This window comes from Balaenoptera borealis (assembly GCF_965194805.1).
Source record: "Balaenoptera borealis genome assembly, chromosome: 8".
In the NCBI taxonomy this organism is placed as follows: Eukaryota; Metazoa; Chordata; class Mammalia; order Artiodactyla; family Balaenopteridae; genus Balaenoptera; species Balaenoptera borealis.
Window position 1 is genome coordinate 29,693,758 of NC_138865.1, and position 27,773 is coordinate 29,721,530.

Sequence of the window (27,773 nt, forward strand, 5' to 3'; positions counted from 1 at the left end):
GAAGCACTCATGGAATTAAAGTGGGCCCGCCCAGATCATCACTCTTTAGCCAGGTAACAGAAATTTCTCGTGATGCTTGCAACTTTAACCATTTCTCCTTGAAATTCCACACATTTTTGTTCCATATATATTTTAGGCCATACTTTAAAGTGCATTCAAAATTAGCCTCGCTGTATCCTTCTGGGAGGCTGATCAAATTATTATTTTGAAATGACCCCTAAGATCTAGTAAAAACTTTGATCTTCCGGTCTTCTCGTCTAACATTACCAGCTGTGTGAGCTTGCTTCTGGTTGGCATCTCCAACGCCTATCATTTTCCCATCCTTTTAATTCCATCCTCCTTAAGTGTTCTGTTTTAGATGAGTCTTGTATTAATTTCCTAGGGCTGAAGTAACAAAACAGGGTGGCTTAAAAAAACAAAAATTTACTCCCTCACAGTTCTGGAGGCTAGAGGCCCAAAGTCAAGGTACCAGCAGGGCTCTGCTTCCTCTGAAGGTTCTAGTGCTTTCCTTGGCATGTAACAGCACACTCCAATGTCTGCGGCATCTGCACATGGCTTCTCTGTGTGTGTCTCTGTGCCCTCTCCTCTTCTTAGCAAGATACCGTTAGATTAAAGGCCCAGACTAAATCCAGGATGATTTCATCTTGAGATCCTTAACTAAATACATCGCAGAATAGGGAGGGTGGCAGGGAGATGCAAGAGGGAGGAGATATGGGGGTATATGTGTATGTATAGCTGATTCACTTTGTTATAAAGCATAAACTAACACACCATTGTAAAGCAATTATACTCCAATAAAGATGTTAAATAAATAAATAAATAAATAAATAAATAAATAAATAAATAAATAAATAAATAAAATACATCGCAGCAGCACCGTTTCCAAAGAAGGTCACATTCTGAGGCTCTGGGTAGACCTGAATTTTGGGGGGATACCCTTTTCCTTACCCCACTGGTGCATGTGTAAAGTCAGCAGTCTCCAAATCTGAGCCAAATTTTGTGTAGGGGGTTGATCCTGCCCCATCCTCCGACAGGGCAACCTCAAGAAAATCAGTGCTTCTGATACAAAACCTACCGACCTCAGCCCCGCACAACGCACCATCAAAGTGAAAGCTGCAGGCTACATCTGGGCCCTAGCGGTGACAGAGGTGATCACAGGTTCAGGTTCAGATCACAGGTGACTCTCTGTTCCCAGGTACGTATTATGCCTTGGGACGTGGAGGTAGCATCCTGCAGGCTCCACACAGCCACTGAAGCCTCCTTGCTAAGACAGAAATGACATCTTCAGGAGGAAGGCAGGCCTGGCCATCTGGTGCAGGAGGAAGTAGCTTCCTGTTGTCCTCAGACCCTTGCCACAGGCAATGACACTAGAGCAGGCCACCCTCTGAGTAGACAAGAAAGGGAAGTCTCTCGTGGTGTAGACAGCACTGACACTGTCCCATGCCACACAGCCCACCAGAGCACTGCTGCTGCCCGTACCTTACCAGGTGTCCCTGATAAAGGACAGACACAACAGTCCACACAAATGGTTGACCTTCAGGCTGTCATCTCAGTCACCTTAGCCCTTGATGCCCCAGCAAACAACCAGCATGTTTACACTCTTTGGCCATTGCCAGTGGCATGGCCATGTGGCCAGCCAATGCAGAAACTAAATTCTCATCCAAGCTTTCCCGTTTGGGAGGAAGACCTCAGGACCTCTTGCCCCCCAAACACCCCAAATATAAATGATAGTCACACATGTCTGCACATAGCACGCACTCCTATCCCCTTTGGAGACCCAGACATTACCAACAGTGACCAAGACTCTCATTTCACTTTAAAAACACACAACACCAAGCTCTTGAGCAAGTCATTCAAGAGAACTTCCCTTCATCTGCCAATTTAGAACGCAGGCCTCACAGAGGACCATATGGCCTACTTATACAAGTTCAGGTTCGGGGAAATGAAACATGCACCTGTCAGTCATCAAACATCAGAAATGCATCATAATAACTTACTCCATTTTTGATGTTTGACAGCTGATAGCCTTTAAGGACCACCCCCCTCTCTTACCCCAGGGCAAGCTGATAAGAAAGGGGCACCTGCAGAGAATTCACACCAGTAAACCCTGGCCCAGGGTAAGAACCCCACCTCCCAAACCACAGGGAAAGCCAGAGTCAGTAACTCCTCCCTGCTTCCTCAGGCCATTTCCAGAGCTGCCTCCTGGGAGCCCACCCTGCTCTCCCAGCAAAGTCTCATTCTGTGAAAAATGGACCTTTTCACTCCCACTCGCTGCATGTGTGGCATCATCAGTCTTGATAATGAGAACTAAAATGTTGCCTGCCATATCAGTAAACAAAGGATGTTGCAGCCATCAAGCCATCATATTACAGCCACCGGAGGGTGAGCCCTAAGGGAACCCAGGATGTAGACAAACGGGCTGCTCACTGCCAAACCCTCAGCCACTGCCACACCCCCTGGTTCTGCCAGTGTACCCTGAGGAAACTCAGGATAAGAATACACAGGATACTGGCCCCAGATATTGAAGGTGCATATCAAAGGAATGATTTCAGTGAGCCCAGGCTCTTGCATCTTCCCCAACATAGAAAAGTGCTAAATTCCATAACTTGAGAAATCTGGTTTTCTTTTATTAACAGTAATCTTTTGATGTTCTGACTACCTGGTCTTTTGTTGAGAATCTCCTATATATCCTGGCTCCCCACCCTTGCCTCTTCGGAACAGTTTCTGCAATGTCATCTGAGATGCCATGTCCCGGGCCTGAAGTCCTCAGAAAGTCCACCCAATAAAACATAACTCTCAACTTTTAGGTTGTGCATTTTTTTTTTTTCAGTCAACAATAACCAAGCCACATTTTGGGTCAGGTTGATCCTGCCCCCTATGGTGCAACCACAAGACACATTCATCTTCCTCTTATGATTTAGAAGCTATATGCTGTATACTATTCTTCTAGGAGTTAGACGAGAGATTACTATTTGCAGCCTGCCTTATAAAGTATACTGCTAATTGGTACATTTAATCTTCTCCGACAATTCAAGGAGCTTAGACCTTTTAGTTCCTCATAAACCTCCCCTAGCCTAAATGCTAAAGTCATGCATTTTATTTCTACATATAGTTTAAAGTCCACAAGGCATTGTTGTTGCTGTTTTATACAGTCAATATTTAGATTTCCTCATATTTACCACTGTTGCTGCTCATCGATCTTTCCTGCTTCTCTGACATTTCGTCTGTGATCATTTTCCCTCTGCCTGAAGAAGTCTCATTAGTATTACACGAAGGTCATTTTACTTCCTCTTGCTGCTATTAAATACATTTTTCTTAGTCTTCAGTTATCTCAGTTCACTCTGATGGGTCTATATGCAGATTTATTTTTATTTACCCTGCTTGGGGTTTGCAGGGCCTTCTTGATTCCATGGAGTACTGTCCTTAGTCTATTTTGGAAAAATATCTACCATCATCTCTTCAAATGTTTCCTATGCGTCCCTGCCTCACCTACTCCTAGGATATAAAATAAACAAATACTAAAATTTTTTCATGGATTCTTTATGGCCTCGCCATTCAAAGTGTGGTCTATGACCTGATAGCATCAATATTCTCAAGAAGCTTCTAAAAACTCAGCATCTCAGGCATCCCCAGGGATCCACTGAATCAGAATCTTCATTTAAACAAGATCCACAGGTGAGTCACATCCCATTCAAGTCTGAGAAGCACTGGTCTCCATCTCTCAGCCTCTCTTCCACATTTACCACTCCTCGTCTCCCCATTCCATTGTAGATAATTACTTTTATCTTCCAGTTCACTAATTCTTTCATACTCTTAACTTCTTAATTGATGTATATAATACACATAGAAAATTGCACAAGACATAAACATAAGAGCTCAGTACATTTTTACAAAGTAAATATTCATGTCACCACCGAAGTTAAGAACACTGCCAGTGGCCCAAAAGCTCCCCCCACCCACCCCAGACTTTTGTGGGATTCAACTGTCCACTCTGCTATTAAATTCATCCGCTGAGTCCTAACGTTTGTTATTCAGTTTTGCTACTCCAGAATTTCTTTCTACTTGGTTCTTTTCCAAATCTGTATGTCATTTTTCACGGCTTTAAGTTCTCTGTTGAAATTTATCTCCTTGAGCATGGCAACCACAGGTGTGCTAGTGTTTGTGTCTATTAACTACAATTCCAAATCCCCTGGGGCTCTACTGACATTGTCAGCTGTTTATCCTGCAGGTTCTAGTTCATGTTATCTTTTTTTCTTTTTTATGGAGTATAGTTGACTTACAACATTGTGTTAGTTTCAGCTGTACAGCAAAGTGATTCAGTTATACATATACATATATTCGTTCTTTTTTACATTCTTTTCTCATACAGGTTATCACAGAATATTGGGTAAAGTTCCCTGTGCTATACAGTAGGTTCTTGTTATCTATCTTATATATAGTAGTGTGTGTATTCGTCCAAAGCTCCTGATTTATCCCTCCCCACCACGTTTCCCCTTAGGTAACCATAAGTTTGTTTTTGATATCTATTAAGTCTGCTTCTGTTTTGTAAATGGGTTCATTTGTATCTTTTTTTTTTAATTAGATTCCACATATGAGTGATATCATATGGTATTTGTCTTTGTCTGACTTACTTGACTTAGTATGATAATCTTTAGGTTTTAGCATCCATTTTGCTGCAAATGGCATTATTTCATTCTTTTTTTATGGCTGAGTAATATTCCATTGTATATATGTACCACATCTTCTTTATCCATCCCTCTGTTGATGGACATTTAGGTTGCTTCCATGTCCTGGCCATTGTAAATAGTGCTGCAATGAACACAGGGGCGTATGTATCCTTTCGGATTATGGTTTTCTCCAGCTATATGCCCAGGAGTGGGATTGGTGGATCATATGGTAGCTCTATTTTCAGTTTTTTAAGGAACCTCCATATTGTTCTCCATAGTGGTTGTACCAATTTACAGTCCCACCAACAGTGTAGGAGGGTTCCCTTTTCTCCACACCCTCTCTAGCACTTACTGTTTGTAGACTTTTTGATGATGGCCATTCTGACAGGTGCAAGGTGATACCTCATTGTAGTTTTGATTTGCATTTCTCTGATAATTAGTGATGCTGAGCATCTTTTCATATGCTTTTTGGCTATCTGTATATCTTCTTTGGAGAACTGTCTGTTTAGATCTTCTGCCCATTTTTTGATTGGGTTGTTTGTTTTTTTGACATAGAGCTCCATGAGCTGTTTGTATATTTTGGAGATTAACCCCTTGTCAGTTGCATTATTTGCAAATATTCTCTCCCGTTCTATGGGTATCTTTTTGTTTTGTTGATGGTTTCCTTTGCTGTCCAGAAGCTTTTAAGTTTAATTAGGTCACATTTGTTTATTTTTGTTTTTATTTTCATTACTCTAGGAGGTGGGTCAAAAACGATATTGCTTCAGTCTATGTCAAAGAATGTTCTGCCTATGTTTTTCTCTAAGAGTTTTATAGTGTCTGGCCTTACATTTAGGTCTTTGATCCATTTCCAGTTTATTTTTGTGTATGGTGTTAGAGAATGTTCTAATTTCATTCTTTTACATGTAGCTGTCCAGTTTTCCCAGCACCACACATCAAAGAGACTGCTTTTTCTCCACTGTGTATTCTTTCCTCCCTTGTCATAGATTAATTGATCATAGGAGCGTGAGTTTATTTCTGGGCTTTCTAACTTATTCCATTGATATATATTTCTGTTTTTGTGCCAGTACCATACTGTTTTGATTACTGTAGCTTTGTAGTATAGTCTGCAGTCAGGGAGTCTGATTCCTCCAGCTCCATTTTGCTTTCTCAAGATTGCTTTGGCTATTCGGGGTCTTTTGTATTTCCATGTAATTTTAAAAAAACTTTGCTCTAATTCTGTGAAAAATGCCAATGGTAGTTTGATAGGGATTGCACTGAATCTGTAGATTGCCTTGGGTAGTTCATATCATCTTACCTCATGTGCCTACTTATCTCTAAGTGAGTGCTGAACACTCTATTTGAAAAGAGAGGCCTTGGGAGTTGTTAACCTTCTCCAGAAAGGATTTTCATTTACTCCCAGCCAGTAACTGGGCAGCTGCAGCCAGTTCAGGGACTGTTTACTTTCAGACCACCCTCACTCTTAGGCTGAAACTTGATAACCCACCCAACGTAAGAGGATTCACAGGGCTCCATTCCTTGGTGGCCCTGCAGTCCAACTTTTGTCTACTTGGCTATTAAGCTCTGCTCAGCCCCTTAGCTTTGTAGTAAACATCTCCAGGGCAAAAGCAGCCCCATTGTTAGGCTCAGCACTTTGATTTCTGCCATCTTCTGAATCTTGGCCTAGAAACCGTTTGCTCTTTTTAGCTCTCTGACTTGATATATATTCTAATTTTTCTAATTGTCCTTCACTGCCAAGTATGTGTGAATCATGTGCTCTACCAGTCCCAGGAGAGAAACTTAGTGGCTTCCTCTTCACCTACACAATATATTCTCAAATTGCTCTGGAGATGTTAATTACACTTATTCCAAAGTCTTCTTTAAACAACTAGAGTTGTTTATGTGAAATGTGTTTCATCAGGTTTTACTTTTTTTGTTTAAGAGCTTAGTTCTTTTACAGAGTTAGTTCTGTTTACATATGAAACTGTTCCTGGATGTCTGCTCATCTTGATATTTGGGATGCCAGTTTGCCCACACTTGCAAAGACCTCCTTCCCTCCAGGAGGAGGATACTGCCCCCAGGTGAAAGCTACTTCCTCAATCTGCCAGCTAACACCCACTTTTGCCATTTCTCTCTGGCCAAATGCTCCCTCCCAATGCCCAAGAATCACCTCTAAAACAAATGTCCTGGCAGCAGAAGGCCTTCATCATCTGAGGCAAATGCTTGCATTCTGTCGAACATGCCTCAGTTTTCCTTTGAGTTGGGCCCTCGTGGAGACTTGAAAAGGGGGAAAGAAGGGTGAGAATGCAGTAGTGAGAAGGAACTGCAAGGGGAAGAAAGACTATGAGTAGGACCAGGAGACAGGAAAGCAGGGGCCCGTGGACAAGAAAACACAGGCAGCCCACAGGGCTGGACCTCACTCTGAAAGGGTGAGAGGCTGCAGAGATGGGGCCAAGGAACAGGCTGTGGCACACTAGAGCCGAAGGGGGATGAGGAGTCTGCCCTCCACATGGCAGGCAAGGAGGAGCTTGGGGGACCGAGCAGAATTATGTGGTCACTTGGTCTGCCATGTGGAGGGCCTGGCTTGAAGTGCCACCTGGCACAGTGGTCTGGTGCCAGGTCCACAGACCCTGGGAAACAGCAGAGGTTCCTGAGAGCTGGGTCACTCACCAGCAGGAGGGGGCCTTCTGGAAAGTCACAGGCCTCCAATGAAGACGAGTATGTAGGCAGGCAGGAGGCATGCTCACACCCGTTCTCTGCTTTCCATACTTTGATCAGTCCCTGCTCGTCCACGGTGACAACCAGTTGCAGCCGAGGGTAAGTCACCAAATTCACCAGAGCTGCAGGCTGTAGAGGGCTCGACAGATCTCCGTGCCCTAGGCAACAACAAAATTAATGTAACAACTCACATAGGGCCCATTTATTTCCTAAACACTTATTATTTTCATTCATTCGACCATCACCCAGTGCACACTGGGGACATGTAGGTGTAAAGGATATGATGCCCATCCTCACAGGCCGCACAGCATGGTAGGGAACACAACACAGAAGCAATGTTCCACCAGAGAGGAGACAGGTGTGTCCTGGAGGAGAGCAGTGGCTGAGCGTGGGTGTTGAGACTGCCTGGGGTTGGTGCCATTGCAGGGGGATTGAGGGTGGGGTCCTTCATGTGCACTGGGCACAGGATGTCTGAAGCACTCCCAGTGGTTACTTATGGCTCAACTGAAGAAGGCTGGGCAGGGAGGCAGGACCCAACACTACCCACCCTGCCCGGGATCTGGGCTGTGCTTGGGACCCAGGCTGTGCTGGGGACCTGGGCTGTACTCAGGACCTGGGCTTTGCAGGGCTGCATAAAGTGAACTTCCACGTGGAACGTCTCACTTGGTCCCCAAGGAACCCAGGTTTACAGATAAGCTCATTCAGCCTTGTGGTTGTAAACAGTTTCTGTTGCATATCTGCAACTGCCCTGCTCAGAACATGCCCTTCCCAGTGGTGTACCCAGCAGTGCCACCGCGGGCCAGGCCTGGCGAAGGCCCATGCCCTGTCACGGCCATTAGCACAGAGGAAAATGACTGGTCCGAGATGGGCTGATTCCCAGATACATGGTCTCTCCCAGGATTCTGAAAGCTACAACAGCGAGGTAAAGAGCCTGGGTCCAGCAGGCCCACGGTACATTAGGATAGGGCGTCAGAGAACCAATCCTCTAATTGCTGTTTCTGAGTTTCTCAGAGTTGCCACATGGGGTTTCTTTCCAATTTGGAGTTATTACGGTCCTTTTTCTATCAGGTGTTATCATGTTAGCATGATCTTTTTCCAATCATGATATCCCAGTATTCTTCCATTCTTTTCTTTCTTCCCCCTCACATCAACAAATCAACAGTTGATTTCTGTTGCTTAAACAGCTAACAAGACTATTACTAGTAGGAACTTGGCACCGGTGACTGGGTCATGTCAACTAGGTCTCGGAGAATACACATTATTCACCAGTGGCTAGTAGTATGGAAGTGGGCAAAGAAGCAGTGAAACTCCCCTTCCCATTTCAGAATAGAAAGTAGCAACCAGGGGAACAGAGCGCAGAAACAGGCTACATACTGCATGACTCCAACAAAATGACTGAGCTTTCTAAAAATAAAATAAGATTGGAGATGTGTTCACAAAGAGGATTCAGGTTGGCAAGCCAGGCAGAATGGGTGCAGAGGGGTCTAGCCCTGTCTAACAGTCCCACACTGTGACCAACGGACCACACTAGAGTTCAACAAACCACAGCCTACAGCCAAACCCAGCCCACTAACCATTTTTGTATTTTCGTTAAAAAAAAAAATCAAAGAATATTTCATGACACATGAAAAAAACAAGAAACTCACATGTGAGGGTCCATAAGTACAGTTTTATTGGAACACAGCCACTCCCTTTTTGTTTACTTCTTGTCTACAGCTGCTTCTGCTTTTCAGCCACATAGTTAAGTAGTTGCAACAGGACCACGTGGTCTGCAAAGCCTAAAATATTTGCTCTCTGGCCCTTTACAGAAAAGGTCTGCCACCCCAGCACCAAAGCTCTTTATGTTCAAGTCAAGACCTTTTTGTTTTGGCAACTATGGAACCTCCCAGCCTTCAGGTCTTCTTCCTGCCCAAGAGCCCCTCATCTAAGCCTGTGTGGTCTCATGTCCACAGCCTAAGGTGGGTCTCTTTCAGGGCAACACAACTGCAATGAAACAGAGACCAGCCACCTGCACCCATCACTCACCAGAGACCTTCACTCGAAATTATAATGTCAAACATCACTGTATATGAGGAAAATAAAGCACGTGGAAAAGAAAAAAAAAACATGATAAACAAATGAAAAACTGACCACGGAGGAAAGACATATGATGCAAATAACTGTATCCTTTAAACAACAAAAAAGAGCAATCAGAGAATATGAAAATGGATAGGAAAGCTTTTTAACAATTAGTACCAACCAAGTCCAAAATACTAATCAAGTTATCGAGGTTGTAACACTTAAGTTTGCAAGTGGGGTGAGTAAAAGCTGCATTATCTGGGCAAAACCACCCAGAGGCTGGCATTGGCTCCAATGTGGACATCACAGAACTGGGCATGGCAGCTGTCATCCCCTTGCATAAACAGCCTCCATCAGGCACTGCAAAAATGCCCATCTCCCTGAGGCAGGACAGCAGAGAGTCAAGGGCATTTGCGATCAATCAGACTCAAGTCTGAAGTGTGACCTGGCACAGCGACTGAGCCTCCTGCAGCTCAGATTTCTCATCTGTACAATGGGGCTCCCACTCCTCACCTCACAAGTTGGCTGTGATGGTTAAAGAGAATAAAGGCAAAGGGCCTCGCTAAGACTGAGGACATAGCAGCATCTGGTCACTTCTCCTCCTGGCCCCCTCCTGGACAGCTCACCTCTTGCAGATCCCAGGCACACACGGTGCCATCTGACGACACGGTGCACACCACGGACTTCTCCCGCCCATCAAACCAGTACTCTGGTTGAGATGTAGGCCAGCTCATCTATCTCTCCTGAAAGAGAACACAGACTTGCCGTAAGCACACACAGGGATGCCTGGCATGTGAACATTCAACTTGGTGAAGGGGAGGCAGGCAAGTCATTCCTCTTCTCTCTCAGGAGCATGACAGGTGCTGATTCTGGGGACAGTGGTGGACAGAAAGAGCTGGGACTTCAGACTTACAGTTTGGGCATCATGCCCAGGACTGCCTACCACCCACCAGCCATGTTACTGTGAACAACAGTTACAACATCCTTATCTCTTAGTTTCTGTTTCTTTCTACTCTGAAATAGATGTAATGATCTCTGTGAGGATCAAATGATAACACAGGTATAGAACATAGCAGGGTATGTCCTCATTATGTGGCATTTTCCAACTAATTGGCTGAAAAACCAAATCCCTAGAGATCTGACCAGGGAAAGAGTGGGAATGCACAGAGTTACCACCTTCCCCACCCCGTACCTTTGTGCCCAGCAATGGCTTTGCAGATAAAGTCCTTCTCTGGCCACCCAGATTCCATTCGGAACTCCAGCTCGGATCAGCAGAGATAGTACTGTTTCCATGTCTGTGTGCCCAGGGTCGTCTGGGAGGCTTTACAGGAGGACCAGCGTCTCAGACACAGCTGCCTGAAACAAAGACCCACAGTCCCAGGCAGAAAAGGAGTCATTAGAAGGTGTTTTGGCATCAATAGGCCTAGCTTTGATTCCCAGCTTCACCATCTACTAGCTTGGACAACTCACTTTGCCTATGTAGGCCTCAGTTTCCTCCACTGTTAAATGGGGATAATGATATGACACTGAACGAGTGCTCACCACATGTCGGGAATAGGTGCTTTTCGTGTTTCCAGTCAATCTATATAACAACCCCATAAGGTAGGTCCTCATCTCCATTTTAGACATGAGAGAGAGGTTAAACAACTAACCCAGGGTCATGCAGCCTTGGTCATGCAACTGGAACTCAAGAGTCTGCATTTTTTTGAAGCCGCCAACTATTGTTGAACTATTTCTCCCTTCAATTTTGTCAGCCCTTCATGCATTTTGTTGCTTTGTTATTAGGTCCATTTACATTTATAATTTTTAGATCTTCTTGATGGATTGATCTGTTTATTATTATAAAATATCCTTCTTTGTCCCTAGTAACACTTTTTGTCTTAAAGTCTGTTTTGTCTGATATTAGCATAGTCATTCTAGCTCTCTCTTGGTTGCTGTTTGCATGGTATATGTTTCCATTCTATTATTTTCAACCTGTATCTTTGAATCTAAAGTGTGTCTATTGTAGACAGCATATACTTGGATATTTTTAATCCCTTCTGCCAATCTCTGCCTTTTCATTGGAGTGTTTAATCCATATATATTTAATACAACTACTGATAAGATAGGATTTACATGTCATTTTGCTTATTTCTATGCATTTTTCCTTCTATTCCTCTATTACTGCCTTCTTTTGTATTAAGTATTTTCTTGTGTCCTATTGCCTTGTCATTTCTTCAACTGTATATTCTTTTAGTTCTTAGTGGTTGCCTTGGGGATTACTGGATAAAAATCTCAATTTATGACAATCTAGTTTTGATTAATAGCAACTTAATAGTATCAAAAAACTTAGCTCCTGTGTAGCTCCATTTTATGCCCCTCTCATTCATGCCGTTATTGTCATACAGATTACATCTTCATACATTATGTACCCAATGGAGAGTCACAATTATTGTTTTATGCAGTTGTCCTTTAAATCACATAGGAAAAAAGGAGTTACAAACAAAAGAATTCATTTATGTTGCCTTTTATATACACCCATATGGTTACTTTACTGGTGCTACTTCTTCACGTGGATTCAAGTTCCTGTCTAATGTCCTTTCATATCAATCTGAAAGACTCTCTTTAGTATTTTTTGTAGGGCAAGTCTACTAGCAACAAATTCTCAGAGCTTTTGTTAATCTGGGAATGTCTTAATTTTCTCCTTCATTTTGCTAGATATAGAATTATTTATTTATTTATTTGTTTATCTATTTATAATCAGTCATCAATTTTATACACATCAGTGTATACATGTCAATCCCAATCGCCCAATTCAGCACACCACCATCCCCACCCCACCGCGGTTTTCCCCCCTTGGTGTCCACACGTTTGTTCTCTACATCTGTGTCTCAACTTCTGCCCTGCAAACCAGTTCATCTGTACCATTTTTCTAGGTTCCACATACATGCGTTAATATACGATATTTGTTTTTCTCTTTCTGACTTACTTCACTCTATATGACAGTCTCTAGATCCATCCACGTCTCAACAAATGACTCAATTTCGTTCCTTTTTATGGCTGAGTAATATTCCATTGTATGTATGTACCACATCTTCTTTATCCATTTGTCTGTTGATGGGCATTTAGGTTGGTTCCATGACCTGGCTATTGTAAATAGTGCTGCAATGAACATTGAGGTGCATGTGTCTTTTTGAATTACGGTTTTCTCTGGGTATATGCCCAGTAGTGGGATTGCTGGATCATATGGTAATTCTATTTTTAGTTTTTTAAGGAACCTCCATATTGTTCTCCATAGTGGCTGCATCAATTTACATTCCCACCAACAGTGCAAGAGGGTTCCCTTTTCTCCACACCCTCTCCAGCATTTGTTGTTTGTAGAATTTCTGATGATGCGCATTCTGACTGGTGTGAGGTGATACCTCATTGTAGTTTTGATTTGCATTTCTCTAATAATTAGTGATGTTGAGCAGCTTTTCATGTGCTTCTTGGCCATCTGTATGTCTTCTTTGGAGAAATGTCTATTTAGGTCTTCTGCCCATTTTTCGATTGGGTTGTTTGTTTCTTTAATATTGCGCTGAATGATTCGTTTGCAAATGTTTTCTCCCATTCTGAAGGTTGTCTTTTTGTCTTGTTTATGGTTTCCTTTGTTGTGCAAAAAAAAAAAAAAAAAAAAACGGAGCTGGAGGAATCAGACTCCCTGACTTCAGACTATACTACAAAGCTACAGTAATCAAGACAATATGGTACTGGCACAAAAACAGAAACATAGATCAATGGAACAAGAAAGCCCAAAGATAAACCCAGGCACCTATGGTCAACTAATCTATGACAAAGGAGGCAAAGATATACAATGGAGAAAAGACAGTCTCTTCAATAAGTGTTGCCAGGAAAACTGGACAGCTACATGTAAAAGAAGGAAATTAGAATACTCCCTAACACCATACACAAAAATAAACTCAAAATGGATTCGAGACCTAAATGTAAGACTGGACACTATAAAACTCTTAGAGGAAAACATAGGAAGAACACTCTTTGACATAAATCACAGCAAGATCTTTTTTGATCCACCTCCTAGAGTAATGGAAATAAAAACAAAAATAAACAAATGGGACCTAATGAAACTTCAAAGCTTTTGCACAGCAAAGGATATAGAATTCTTGATGACAATCTTTTTCTTCCCACACCTTCAACATATCAGCACACTCCTTTTTGGGCTCCATGGTTTTTTATGAGAAATCAACCATTACTCTCATTGGGGTTGTCCCATACATGATGAGTTGCTTCTCTCTTGATGCTTTCAAGATTCTGTCTTTGGCTTTCAAGTTGGATTATAATGTGTCTCGACATGGAACTCTTTTGACTTTATCCTACTTGCAGCTCACTGAGCTTCTGGATGTGTAAATTAACATTTTTCATCAAATTTGGGAAGTTTTCAGTCATATCTTTAAATACTTTCTACTTTCTTTCTCCTCTCATCTGGAACTCCCTATTATCTGTTGCTTGCATGCTTGATGGTGTCCCACAGGTCTCTTAGGCACTATTCATTTTTCTTCATCTTCAGCTTCATTGCATTCCTCAGACTGGATAATTTCAACTGACCTATATTCCAGTTTACTGATTCTTTCTTCTGCCTGCTCAAATCTGCTCTTGAATTTTTAATTTGATATTGTACTTTCCTACTCCATAATTTCTGTTTAGTTATTTTTTTTATAATTTTTCTTTATTAATATTCTCTATTAAATGAGACACTGTTCTCATACTTCCCTTCAGTTCTTTTCACGTGGTTTCCTCTAGTTCTTTGCACATACTAAAATAGTTGATTTAAAGTCTTTGTCTAGTAGGTCTGATGCCTGGGCTTCCTTGGGGACAGTCTTTATTGTTTGCTTTGTTTCCTGCATATTAGCGACACTTTATTTCTTTGCATGACTTATAACTTCTGTTGAAAACTGAACATTTTAAATAACATAATGTAGAACTCTGGAAATCTGATTCCACCCCACCCCCGGTTTGTTATTATTGCCGCTATTATTTTTGGTTTGTTTAGTGAAGTAACTCTGAAAAGTTTCTGAAGTAACTCTGAAAGTCTGTATTCTTTGTTATGTAGGGCCACTTATGTCTCTGCTCAGTTAAATTAATGTGCAGTAATGAGAGGACAGAGATTTCCTAAATTTCTGGAACCACTAAGTTTCCTAGTCATTGCCAAAGGCTCTATGTGCAGGTTGGGGCATGTGTGCAACACTCAGCCAGGCAGTTGACTTCTCTGCCTTAGTCTTCACTTCCTGCTTCCACAGAACCTCAAGGTTAACCAGAGGTAAAAGTTTAGAGCGCTTTTATATCTGCCCTGAGTTAGCACACAGCCCTGCACAAGCACTTGGCCTTCTAGATTCCTAGGAATGTGTTGGAGCTTTCCAAAACCCCTAAGGACATCACATTCCCAGCTTTTCCTTTTAAACTCTTTGGTTAGCCTATTGTTTCCTTAACTATCATTCAGCAACTCTGATTAAAGACTAATTAAAAAGTTAATCAATTCTCTTTAGTTGTTTTGACAAATGCCCCAAGGTAAAGGTTTTTCACATTGGATGAACACCAAGCAAGGTAAAATAAAGACAGCTTACACGTGAGCTCTTCCAGGAAACACCAGACAGGTCGAACAATGACAATTCTCTGGGAATAAGGCTTTGAAGAATCTCTCATTCCATTCTTACCCTTCCAGTGACTGTGGCTCCTGCTTTCACTGTGATTGTGAACTGTTGGTATTCAAGGCTAACACAAAGCTGGAAGGTTGTTATGGGAACAGGGCAAGTGAACACTTGCTGCTCTTACTGAGAATAAGCCATTTTTTTCTTGAATAAACATTTCCCAGACTACTGTAAGTCTCTGGTTAATTTCCAGAGTTCTGTAAAAGTTGATTTTGACAATTTATGCCAGTTTTCTCATTGCTTTTACGGAGGAGAAAATTTTCAGAAGTCATTAATCCACCATTTTCCAAGAGTCTGCATCCTTAACTTGTATGTATCAATAACTACTGTCAATTCTATGACAGCAACTCGCTTATAAGGTTGTTGAAGATAAAACATTAGCTCATCCACACTATGGAGAATACTGAATCCCCACCTAGTCTGTGGACCCCAAAGTGAGTGAGACATGGTCCTTGCCCTATGAGTACTCGCAGCTGGTGGTTAGGAGGACAAGTAAAACTAAAATTCTGGAGAGAATTGCTAGGTTTCAGAAGGGGCAGCCTATGGTGCCATGGGAGTAAAACACAAGGAGAGTGAACATCTGGAGAGGATTAGGGAGGCCTCATGGACAAAGGCTTTCAAAATTTACAGTCACCAGAGTTGATACAGCATCAGAGGACTCCAGTCATATCTCACAGAGGAGAAAAATGAGGCTGGGTGGGAAATAAGTAGCTCACAGCCCATGGTCCCAATAAGTACAACACAAAGAGTTTCTCTCCATTCAAAGCCTGTACACTCACTGAGCACCTATGTGTCAGGCTCTGTACTAGGCACCAGTGACCTTCTAACACACTGTGAAGGATCCAGTGCTTATGTTGGATATGGGTTTTCCTGTACCCACTGAAACCCTGTTCCTTCTACCAGAAGTAGCATACTCACAGCCTGCAGGCAGAATGGGCATCCAGTTTACCTTGTCTGGCCTGCATAGGATTGGCCTATGTGAACTAGCTGCCAATACTTAAAAATCAAGAGATTTCACATACTAATTAGGTAAAAGAAGAAGATCTAACTATACTGAAATCAAATTCTCACCTGGAAAAATTTATCTGGGGCCACACAGAACAGTACTCTTCAGACAAGAATGAGCTTTCAGGGAATTCCCTGGTGGTCCAGTGGTTAGGACTCTGCACTTTCACTGCTGAGGGCCTGGGTTCTATCCCTGGTCGGGGAGCTAGGATCCTGCAAGCCGCATGGCACAGCCGAAAAAAAAAAAAAAAAAAAAAAAAAAGAATGAGCTTTCAGCTCCACCGTGGCCTTCACCATCCCTTTTATCTCTTGGACTAAGAGGCTGAGTATCAGCTGCCTCACATCATCATTCTTATGTTGTTGATTTTCTTTTAGTTGAAATAATCAGAAAGGGAAATTTCTTGTACCCATATCTCAACCTAAACAGTGTGAAAATAAAAGCTAGACTAAGAAGATAATGTGGTTTAAGAAAAAGGGGGGTAACATTTCTTTGTGGAAGTGAAGTCTATTTCTACATATTTAAGGCCATTATACATCAAACCATAAGTAGGAACCATGACCAATATTCAGAAGAAATAACACCAAGTGATTTGACCAAAAAAAGGGCAGACTGTCAACAAGGCTAAAGTGTGCACATGAGTAAAGTATGAGAAATACAAGCCTCTGAAATACAAGGATGTATCAAGTGAAAAAACACCATGGCACCAAAACCTTTCAGATAGCAATTAACAGCAAAACAATCTACTGTACACAAACAAAAAAAAAATATTTGTACCTTAAACAAAAGCAAATATTTGCAATTTTCCTTTTAACCAAAAATCTAACACATAGTGTGTTAAAGAGATGGCAGAATTTAAAAGGTCATGAAGCATTTTAAAGAAGTAACTTGCAGTGTTTTAAATTAGAATTATAGAGTACATATTAAAAACATATGACCGGTTAACCATGTTCATTTACTGTGTCCGTAAGAGTTCCTATGGGCCTGGAGAGTTTTGGGGCCTAGTACTCATGACAGGTACAACATTAGAAATGACACGTGCATGTGACGATGCTCCTGGAATGCTGTTGCAGTTGTCCCAGTTCCAGAAACATAAACCCAGTGTTTTTTTTATGAACATGGGTCAAGGATACCATCCCAAAGAATGACTGTATGCCAAAAAGAGTTTAGCACCAAAAACTATAAAATAGTAATGAACCGAAAACCCATTCGTGACTTGGCTTGCAGACAGCTGAAGAATCTGCTTGAGGAACCTGGAGGTACACACAATATGGTAACACATGTATGTATGTGGGGGTTAGGTGATAAGCTGCACAAGAGATTTTTTGAACTGCTGAAAGAAATATATTGCTTATGTTACTCAAAGGGAAATTCCTACCCCAGCTTATCCTACCCCAGCTTAAAGATGAGAACAAAGACTAGGGTTTAGGGTTGGCATCCTACCCATTCCAACTGTGAGAACTGCCCTCCAAGGGCTTCCACAAATAGTTACACCAATCTATGAGTCAACTCATTTATTTCTAGTGACACAATGTCTTTGAGAATCACATTTGGCAAGACATTCTCTTGTCCACTTATCTACAGAGAAATCAATTTCCAGAATTGAATGTTCTATCTAGAGTACATCCCCCAAATTGTAGAGATAAAGACTGAAATCCAATAAAAGTTCCCTTACTTCAAAATTGACTAGAGATTAACATCATTTTTCTAATTAATATTATTAGCAATAAAAAAATGAATAAAAAGCAACAAACAGAACAGTGCTGTATGATACTGAAAAATAAATATGGTAAGATTGGCATTCCACAATTCTCAAATATATCAATTCACAGTTATTCTAAAAATAAAAACCATCAAGCAAAGATTCCCTCCATGTTTGGAGGAAACTTCATGTGAACAGTTGTTTTCCATCAGGAAAGACTAAAACTAAATATAGTTCCTAGTTGATAGTCAAGGCTATATAGTCTGTCCTATATTCTGCAAGAGGCAGAAGATCTGACACTTACCTCTTGGGACAAAAGAAAAGATGTCAGGTTCCAAAGGAGGAATGAACAGAAAAGAAAAATTTAATAATTTAATGATTAAAATATTTTTTATTTTCTACTTTTAATTTTTTGAATTTTATTTAAGTTCTAATATCAAACATGCTTATATAACTATGTTGTTACACCAAAGTTGAAATCAAATAAAAGTGGTTTATTTGTCTATTGATTTGTCTATCAGCCAGCTGCATTCAATTTGCTGTACATTTCTGCCCCTGAGTTTGGTACCCCCACCTACATCAACCTCCACTTGATTAACAAAATCGCTTATATTTCAATATACTATAAAAAAAGTCTCACACCCCCAACTAGGGAGGAGTTTCCTGCTGGTAAGGGCTGTGGATTGTCCCTTCTTGTCTACTTAACAGAAACGCAGTGAGTGCTGAAAAGTACACCCCTCTCTCCTTTGAGGGATACTCTCCTGAGCAGGCCTGGCTCTTCCTCCACTCACCTCCACAGTTCCTTGGTCCTTGAAGCCTCATTCCAGACCCAGAAGAGTAGCTGGTCAGTCAACATGCAATTAGTGCCTAGCCTGCCAGGCCCTGTGGAGGGGACAGAGAGCTAAATGAGACCCAGTGCTTGCACTCAAGAACACTCACCCTGGGGAGTTAGAGACAAATTCAGACCATCAAATAAAACACACCAAATAATGAATGACAAAGGAGAGAATGACCAACTCAGTTGGAGCCAAGGGGTTCAGAAGTAACTACTGATCAACTCCTGAAGGATGAGTAGTTATCCTCTAAGAAAACGGCTGAAGCATTTCAGGGAGAGAAAGATCCGCTTGGGCAAAGATTCAGAAGTATGAAAAAGATGATGAGTAAGTTGCCTTAATCAGAACATAGAGAAAGGAGCTGGAGACAGGCTTAGACCAACTCTTGGAAGTCAGAAGGGCAAAAACAGTGAGAAGTCACTTGAGAACTGTGAATGGAAGAGTGGCAAGTCAAACTGTGTTTTAGGCTGCTATGAGAAGGAAGGACTTGGAGACTTCCCTGGTGGTCCAATGGTTAAGAATCCGCCTTCCAATGCAGGGGGCATGGGTTGGATACCTGGTCGAGGAACTAAGATCCCACATGCTGGGGCAACTAAGCCCATGCACGCTCTAGAGCCCATGCGCCACAACTAGAGAGCCCGTGCACTGCAACGAAAGATCCCACGTGCCACAACAAAGATCCCATGTGCCGCAACTAAGACCCGATGCAGCAAAATAAATAAATAAATATTAAAAAAAAAAAAAAAGACTCTGAGCTTCCACTGTAGGGGGCACGGGTTGGATCCCTGGTTGGGGAACTAAGATCCTGTAAGCCACGTGGTAGGGCCAACTGAATAAAAAAGAGAGAGAGAGAAGGAAAGACTGGAAACGAGGGCAGAGCAGCAAGACCCATAAGAAGGCTGCTGCAATGGAGTAAATTAAGGCTCTGGCTAAAGGGATGTCCCAGAGATGCCAAGGTGGAGGAACAGAACTGCTACCTGGGGAGGGCACACAGGCTGCTCTCTGCAGAAGTATCTGGAAGAGGCTCAGGTGGCCCTGGGAAGGGATCACAGTACCCTGCCTCCCCCTCCCTCAGGCCCACACCTGCATCCTGGAACTTCTTGGCCTCTCCAGCTGGGCCACCCTGGGTTCTGGAGCCTATACAGCTTCAGTAGAAACCACTCTGGAGCTTTCTGTGGCCCAGACCTACTGAGGGTCCCAGCCAGATACGTGGCTTTCCAGGCCCTGGCAGAAATAACAACCACCCTGTCTGAGCCCAGGTTCCTACTTCCACAGCCCTCACTCACCCGAGATCAAAGTTTCTCAGTCCTTAAGAAATCTTTTTGGCTAGTAGGAATGTAAAGTTGATATTTTGCAATAATCAAACCAGGTAAGAAGACTTCCGCATTCTTTTTTTCTATAGTTCCCAGTTCAAAACCCAACTGAGATGTTCTTACTTCCCTAACATAAAATTATAATATGTAATATAACCTGCAAAATGGGTGTTACCCACCTTGGAGAATGCTTCTGTTAGATGCTGATCTTCATGATGACACTGTGAGGCAGGGTTTATTGACCTCATTTTACCTAACAGGGAAACCAGAACCTGGAGAAGTTGCTGCTATCAAAGGGTAAAAGGCACCTCCCTTTCAAAATCTGCTGGGAGACTACCTGGGTGACCTCAGCCAATGCACTCTCAGCACGATACTCACTTTCCCTATTGGTTGGTAAAAATGGGGATAACAACCCAGTATTTTACTTGATACATTTAAGTTATAATTACACAATTCAGGTAAGGGTCTGTTTATTAATCTTTTTGTCAAATGATATAATAATGTATTTTAAAAGTAAAGAAATTCATTTACTCAACAAACATTTACTTAGAGTACACTAAATATCAAGCCATACGCTGAGTGTATACACACAGTGATCATACAGTGGTTATACACACAGTGATGCAAGAGACAAAAGAATGAGTCTAGCGGGGGTGGGGGGGAAGCAAACATTTAACAAGCACAGTATGTGATCATTTAGTCACAGTTGTGCTGAGTAAGAGCACAGAGGAGGAAGAGCTCGGAGCACAACAGGGGCAGAAGCGCAGATCAGAATAACGCACTAAACAGGCACTTAGGGAGCACAGCCAGTACAGGAGTTCGACTGGCTGGGAAGGGACAGGCGGAGCCCGCAGGAGGAGGTGCCACTCACAGGGAGGGCACGGCTTTCCAGGCAGGCCCCAGAAGGGAAATTCCAGAATATTCCAGAAGAGGTGGGATCCCTAGGCCAATCTTAGGGGTGAACCCTGTTCACAGGTGCCCAGTGCAAGCCAACCGCGCAGGGGGCTCTGGACACACCGACAGACGGAGGAACAGAGGGATAAGAGGTTTTCAGAGCAACCCCTTCATAGGTCGCCGAGGTCGCCACCCCGGGGGCCAAGAGCGTCCTCTGCAGATCGCGGATTCAGGGCCGTCCGACGCCCCCTCCCAGATTTGGGAAACGGAGGCTCCGAGGGGACGGGCCGACCATGGACACGCCAGTGACCAGGAGCCCAGCCCTGCCTCCCGCCTGGGACAGGACGCGCTACCTTATCCACCTGGGCGACGCAGAGCATGTCTCGGGCCTCCAAGAAGGAGAAGACGTGCAGCAGCTCGGGCAAACCCATCTGTGGCTCCACGGCGCCAGCCCCCGTGGTTGCCTGGGTCGGGCTACGCCTTCGCTGCGCTTCCGCCCCCGCAGGCCGAGCCCCGCCCGCTCGCTTCATCCTCGCCCAGCCTCCGCGCTTCCGTTCGGAACACCCACTTCTACTAATCCGCTCACCGGCCCTGCTTCTACTTGGCCTTAGACTGGCTTCTAACCCTTGTCCTGACATTCGCTGAGACCCTCGCCCACCCCCTTATACTGACATTCATCCTCGTTCTGACCTTCGCCCTGACCCTCACGCGGGACCCTGTGGTGCCCCTGAACCCAGCACCTCCCGAGCCCTTGCCCTGGTGCTGGCCCTTATCCAGACCTTGACCCTCTTCCTCAACCTCGCCCTAATCATCACCCTTGATTTCATTAGCATCTGACATCTACCATACTCCTGTCCCTACCCTCACCTGACCCTGACTCACCCTAATACACACCTTCATCCTGAGCTTTGCCCTAGCCCTGACCCTGGCCTTCACAATCACCTTCAGAATGACCCTCAGCCTCCGTCTTACACTGGCACTGGCCCTTGCCCAAGCCCTGGCTCTAACCTGGTACTTCCCTCATCAGGGCCCCTGCCCGGGCTCTCACCCTACCTAGCCTTAGCCCCAACCCTGGACCTCACCCTGGTTTTGGTCATGGCCCTGGCCAAGATCAGATCAGAGTTAGTGTAAGGGTGAAGGTCATGATCAAGCTCAATGTCAGAGCAGCCAGGGTCACAGTCAGGATGAGGGTAAGATCAGAGACAGAGTGATGAAGATCAGAATCAGCGTGAGGGTGAGTGTCCAGTTCAAGGTAAAATTCTATGTCAGGTTAAGGATCAAGATAAGACAATGGTCAGGGTCATGGTGTCAGAATCAGGTTCAAGGACAAGATCACTATGAGGGAAATTTTAGATCCAGGGTTAGGTTCAAGATCAAGTTCAAGATCAGTGTGAGAGCCAAGGTTAGGATCAAGTTGAGGCTCCATTAGAGAGGATCAGTGAGAGGATGAATGTCAGGATTAGGATGATGGTTATTGTCAGGGTGAAAGTAAGATTGAAAGTTGGATTCAAGTTGACAGTGGATGTCCAGTTCCGTGTAGGATTCAGGGTCAAGGTGAGGGTGAGGTTGATGTTCAGGATTAGAGTCAGTGTCAGGTTCAGGGTCAAGATCAATGTGAGGTAGTGTCAGGGTCAGGGTGAGCATGATGGTCATTGTGAAGGTCAAGGTCAATTAAAAGTCAAGGTGGGTCCCTTTTCTATTGCTGCTGGAAGGAATTAAGTCCTCCTCCTCCAACTCTCCCTCCCCCCAACCCCCATTACATTGGCCCAATCTGCATAATCCAGGACACTCTTTCCATCTCAAAGTCTGTACGCTTTAATCACATTTGCAAAGTCCCTTTTGTGTGTAAGGCAATGTATTCATAGGTTAGGACATGGGCATCTTTGGTGGGGGGGGGGGGACATTATTCTGCTTACCACAGAGGGTCAGAGTTTGGTTTATAGTCAAAATCAAGTTCAAGGTTAAGTTTCAAAGTGAGGATGGGTCAAGATGAAGGTGACGATCAGGCTGAGGACGAGTCATCATAATAATGAAAGTCAGTGTCCGTGTGAAATTCAATTCAGGGTCAGGGTCTAGATTAGGTTCAAGGTCATGATGGGATTAGGGTGTCAATGGTGACAGCCAAGTGTGAGTCCATGTTCTGTGTGAGGCTCAGCATTAGGATGAGGACCCAGGTCAGGATGAAGTTGAGGTCTAGGTCAAGATGAGGGTCAGGATCAGGATCATGGTCAGGCTTGGTGTGCAGACTAGTTTCAGCTTGAGTGTACAGTGTAGTTCAGCATCAAGGCGCAAGTTCAAGGGCAGGGTGTGTCAGTATGATGGTCCTTGTCAAGGTGAGGATTCAGTCTAGGGGCAGAGTGAAGTTGAGGGTCAGAATCAGATTGAAGGTGGTGAGTATCTCATTTATCACAGTATTCACAATCAGTGTGAGAGAAGCTGTCATTGTCAAAGATAAGTCAAGCTCAGGGCAAGTGTCAGGGACATGTTAATGGTCAGGATCAGGATCATAATGAGCATCAAGGTAAGAGGAATGTCAATTAGAGACTCAGGGTTAAGGTTAAGATGAGAGCCAAGTTCATGGACAAGGTTTAGTTCTAGGTCAAACGGGGTCAGAGTTTGGGTGAGGGTCAGAGTCAATGCCAAGATCAAAGCCAGGCATGGGTGGGGAAGGGGCTGGCAAAGAATTGAGTGAGGGTGAGAGTCAGTGTATATGTCAGGGTCAGGGTGATAGGGTCAGGTTAAGTGTAAGGTTTAAGGTAAAGGTGAGGGTCAATGTCAGGGTGGAGTAAGCGTTAAGAGTCTTTGTGAGTGGAACTGGCTGAGGGTCAGTGGTCAGGGTTTGGGTACAGACTTGCGTTCATAAGAAGGTGAGAGACACCAGAAATTGAGCTAGACTGAAGCTTAGAGTCTACAGATGTGGCTGGACAAACAGGCAGAGGCCAGATCCTTAAAACATCTTTAAAGACATATGGGACACTCAGACTCTTCCCTGAAAGCAACAACTAGAGTTTACTGTGCTGTGCCCTCTAGGAGCTTGGAGAGCAGTGACTGTGGCACTGTTAGTCACCTCTGTGACTGCAGTGCTTACAGAATTTTAGCCACATGAGCACAAAATGAATATTTTAAGAATACAAGATTGCTAAGAATAAGTTTCTCTGACTTATCTGTTTTTATCTATCTGTGAACCAATACCACATTGCTTATTTATTACAGCCCTATGATAGTCTTGGTATCTGATAGGGTAAGTCCTTTCATCATTTTTTGCCTTTTCTTCTGCTTCTGCCTCCTCTTAACCCTTTCATTTCCGCATATATTTTAGAATTGGCTTACCAAATTATTTAATAAGAAAAACAAGAGCCAGTTCAGATTGTATTGGGATTTACTGAATTAACAAATGAGTTCCAGGAATGTCTGTCTTCTTATTTGCCCAGTATCTCTGAGTAAAGAGGAGGCCCATGTGGTCCAGGCTCACCCGTATCCTGAGGGTGATGTTGGTAAACCAGCTTAAGGTGTGGAGGGTCACTTATTGGGTCCCCAACTTGAGCCATTCCTGGCTCCTGATTTCTGCCAACTCACCTCCAAAAGGGAGCTCTGTCACATGAAGCACCTAGCAATCTCCCAAGACTAAAGTCGCCATGAATGGGGCCACTTTCCCAGTGACCACAGGGAAGCAAGGGCCAGGGGATGATGCTACCTCAGCCACTTCCCTCAACTGGAAAGGAAGAGGGGCATACGTCACGTAGAACTACCGGGCGTTTTTATAATAAATCTCAAAAGTGAACTAGTGTTTAATGTCTCTGAGAACAAAATCAAACCAAACTTTCCTTCCCACTTGGATTTCCGACATGAGGACATCCTACACTCAGCGCTCCCCCAAACGGCTCCACCAGGACTGCCCCTGACCAGGAAGGCAGCAACTAGAGAACCAGCCCCATGGCAGGCATGCCAGCGGAGCTCACCGCCTCCTTCTGATGGATCTGTTACCAGCAACAGACGGGAGGCCGACAGCACAGGCCGAGGGTCCCCTCTGCTGAGGCTGGATGGCCTGGCCAGGAGCAGGACCACTGTGGTCGAATCAGGCCGGAGCAGAAGAACAAGAGGCCTGGCTTGTCCTGGGGAGGGAAGGGGGGGACACGCCTGTGGGGCCTGGCCCAACGTCTCAGCGTCCAGGATGAAGGGCCGAATCAGCTCCGGGTTCAACAGCGACTCCTCGAGAGGCCGGTCCACGTGGAGGTCATGGACGTGGGGGGGGTCCTGGGGGGGCCTTGAGGGCAGGTCCCCCTGGGCGCTGAGGAATCGGCAGCTCCGAGGGGTGGGCAGGCAGGGGAGCTGTGAAGAAGTACTGGTGCAGGAAGGCCTGAGGGTAGCAAGCAAGGGGCAGCAAAAGGAAACTGGTCACTTCCCCGTCCCAGCTTCAGCCACTTCCCTCCGAGGAGGAGATGTGAACATTGCCCTGGAGAGAATTTTTCCTTCATCTGCTCATCGTTCAGGTGACTCCAACACCTCGGAGCGCTCACTGTTTGAGCACTGCTCCAGAGACAGGAGATGCAGCGGTAAACAGAACAAAGAGCTCTGCCTTCAAGTTTTCCACATAGTGAGGGGTGGGGGTAATAAACACGATAAAGAAGTAAGACAAACAGTGCATCAAATGATTAGTGCTGTGGGAAAGAGAAAGTATGAGGGGGGGATGAGGAATACTGGAGGGGCTGCAGGCCTGAAGAATGGTGAAGGGAGGCCCCTGGGAGGTGGCGCTCAAGCAGAGACCTGAAAGGTGAATGAGTGAGGCCTAGGGACAGAAATGCACAGACCCCCAGGACATGGAGAAGCCCTGGGGCCCGAGGGGAGTGAGCAAGGGGAATGGGAGCTGGCAGAGTCACAGAGGTGATGGCCCCAAATGTGTGATGGCTGTGGGCCACTAGGACCTGGCTTCTCCTCTGAGGGAGCCCCAGGAGGGCCCTGCAGGCGAGGATGCGACAGCCTACCTGGACAAGGTCCCTCTCTCTGCCACGTGGAGGAAAGACTAAATGGGCAGGAGAAGCAGATTCTGGGAGGCAATGGGGGGGGGGGGCACTTAGAATGGGGGCAGCAGCAGGGGGCTGAGAGGTGGTCAGTTGGCCTCAGTACACTCTGAAGGTGCTGCTGACATGGGAACTCGCCAGGGGCATGTGTAAACACACACTGCTAGTGCCGAGGGCAGGGAGGGGAGGCTGCCATGAGGCCAGATGGACAGATACACCTGACAGAGGCCCTCACACCATCAGCCATCAGCCCATGGTCCTCCCCTCCTCTCCTGCCTTCTAGCCACGACCCACCCCTCCTGGGTCCTCCTCTCCAGGCCTCTGCTCATCATTTCTCTTGGGAAAACAGCTCCCCATGCTTAAACCTGCCCTTCTCCAGGAAGCCTTGCATGACCCCAAAGTCAGTCCCAACATCCCTCCCCTCGGCTCCCACAGACTGACGGCCCTGCCTCACCACAGGGTGGAGACCCCACAGGCACAAGCCACGTCTGTTCACTCTGGATCAGGGTCCAGGACAATGCTCAGCACGTGCCAGATGCTAGTAAATTCTTGTTGAAGGAATGAAGGGACGAAGAAGTGAGTCACCAATAACCCAAGACTCACTCTTCTGCGACGTGTGCATGCCCTTCTAATGGGCCACCCCTGGCCACCTGCCCTCTAGGGTCCGCTCTAGGGTCCACTCAGGAGAGGCACACCTGCCCTGCACCCTCCTAACCCTGGCTCCAGGGGTTCTGGTCCCAGCCCATCACAGGTTCTGAGAATCTCAACCTGCCTGGTCAAAAGGACACGGACGAGGAGGGTCAGGGCAACGGGTGTCACCCTACCTGGGAGGCTGCAATGCGCTGGCGTGGAGGGTAGAGGAGGAAATGCCCCAGCAGGTCCAAGGCCTGGGGAGAGGCATCGGGCAGCACCTCCTCCAGGGGCACGGGAGCCTGCTCCTTGAAGGAGATCTTGTTGTAGTCAGGCAGGTCCTTGATCTCCTGGAGGAGAAGGGGGTCCATCAGGGCCGGCACCCACCCCGCCAGCCCCCTTAAGGTGTCAGTTCTCGCTCCCTGTCACCTACCTGCTCCCATTCACTCATCACTCCCCCATCCATGCACCCCTGCTCACATGTCACTCATGACATCACGTGCTCACTCAGTCCTTCAGTGCTTCCTCTACATCTCAGGCGCCTGCTCCATGCCCAGCTCGGTTTGGATGCGTGTGTGCTGGGGACGGGTGGGAAGGGATAGAGCTTGGGCCCTGGCCCTCGCACCTCCAGCAGGGCAGGGGAGGAGGAGACCCCACGCTGGGCCAGGACCGAGGTCCGGCAAGTCAAGGAGGCATGGGGCCACGAGAGAGAAGGTGCGGGGCAGGGGAGTCACTAGCTATTGGGGTAATAGAAGCCACCCGCCCCCACCCCCTTCCCACTGTAGGCCCCTGCAAACCGGCCAGACTTGAGGACTGGGGGTGCCCAAGATTCGAAGCACACAGCAAAGCTGTTCAATGTCATTCTCCCCTGGGAAAAGGGGGGACCCGTTCAACAGCTCCCCCAGGATGCAGCCCACAGCCCTGCAGATACAGAACCCAAACAACTCAGAGATCTCACACCATGGAAACAGATCTCCCCACACCAGCACCCACACCTCACACTGTGCTCAAGATACCCACAAAGTAGCCTTCAGGCTTCATAGCTAAGGATACAGATCCCCAAACAGTCAAAGACTTCAAGCCTAGAACACAGAGCACATCCCCCTGTCTAAACAGCTCTCAGGCCTCAACTCTGGAACACACATCAACCCCTCAACAGTTCTGAGACTTCTCAGAGCCTCACATTCTGGGACACACTGCCACCTCCTCCCATTCTGGGGCAGACTCCAAAACGGCCCCCAAATCTCAAACTCTTAGGCATATACAAACCATCCTAC

The 27,773-nt window shown here is 45.2% G+C and overlaps 1 protein-coding gene and 1 pseudogene across 2 annotated transcripts in view; one reads left to right on the plus strand and one right to left on the minus strand.

Annotated features, from left to right (window-relative positions):
- LOC309634352 (uncharacterized protein) overlaps positions 1 to 2,806 on the plus strand; it is a 116,135-nt gene extending 113,329 nt beyond the window's left edge. The window contains exon 6 of the mRNA XM_082404305.1: positions 2,637 to 2,806. Within this exon, the coding sequence (XP_082260431.1) occupies positions 2,637 to 2,639 (3 nt within the window). The 3' untranslated portion in view covers positions 2,640 to 2,806. The remainder of the gene's footprint in view (positions 1 to 2,636) is intronic.
- LOC309633816 (cyclin-dependent kinase 20-like) overlaps positions 1 to 27,773 on the minus strand; it is a 47,077-nt pseudogene that overhangs the window by 15,054 nt on the left and 4,250 nt on the right. Inside the window, exons 6-13 of the transcript XR_014249553.1 lie at positions 27,294 to 27,417; positions 26,691 to 26,846; positions 24,808 to 25,205; positions 18,600 to 18,690; positions 16,175 to 16,321; positions 10,615 to 10,778; positions 10,049 to 10,165; positions 7,317 to 7,522 (exon numbers count right to left, since the gene is read on the minus strand). The product of XR_014249553.1 is annotated as a cyclin-dependent kinase 20-like (transcript). The remainder of the gene's footprint in view (positions 1 to 7,316; positions 7,523 to 10,048; positions 10,166 to 10,614; positions 10,779 to 16,174; positions 16,322 to 18,599; positions 18,691 to 24,807; positions 25,206 to 26,690; positions 26,847 to 27,293; positions 27,418 to 27,773) is intronic.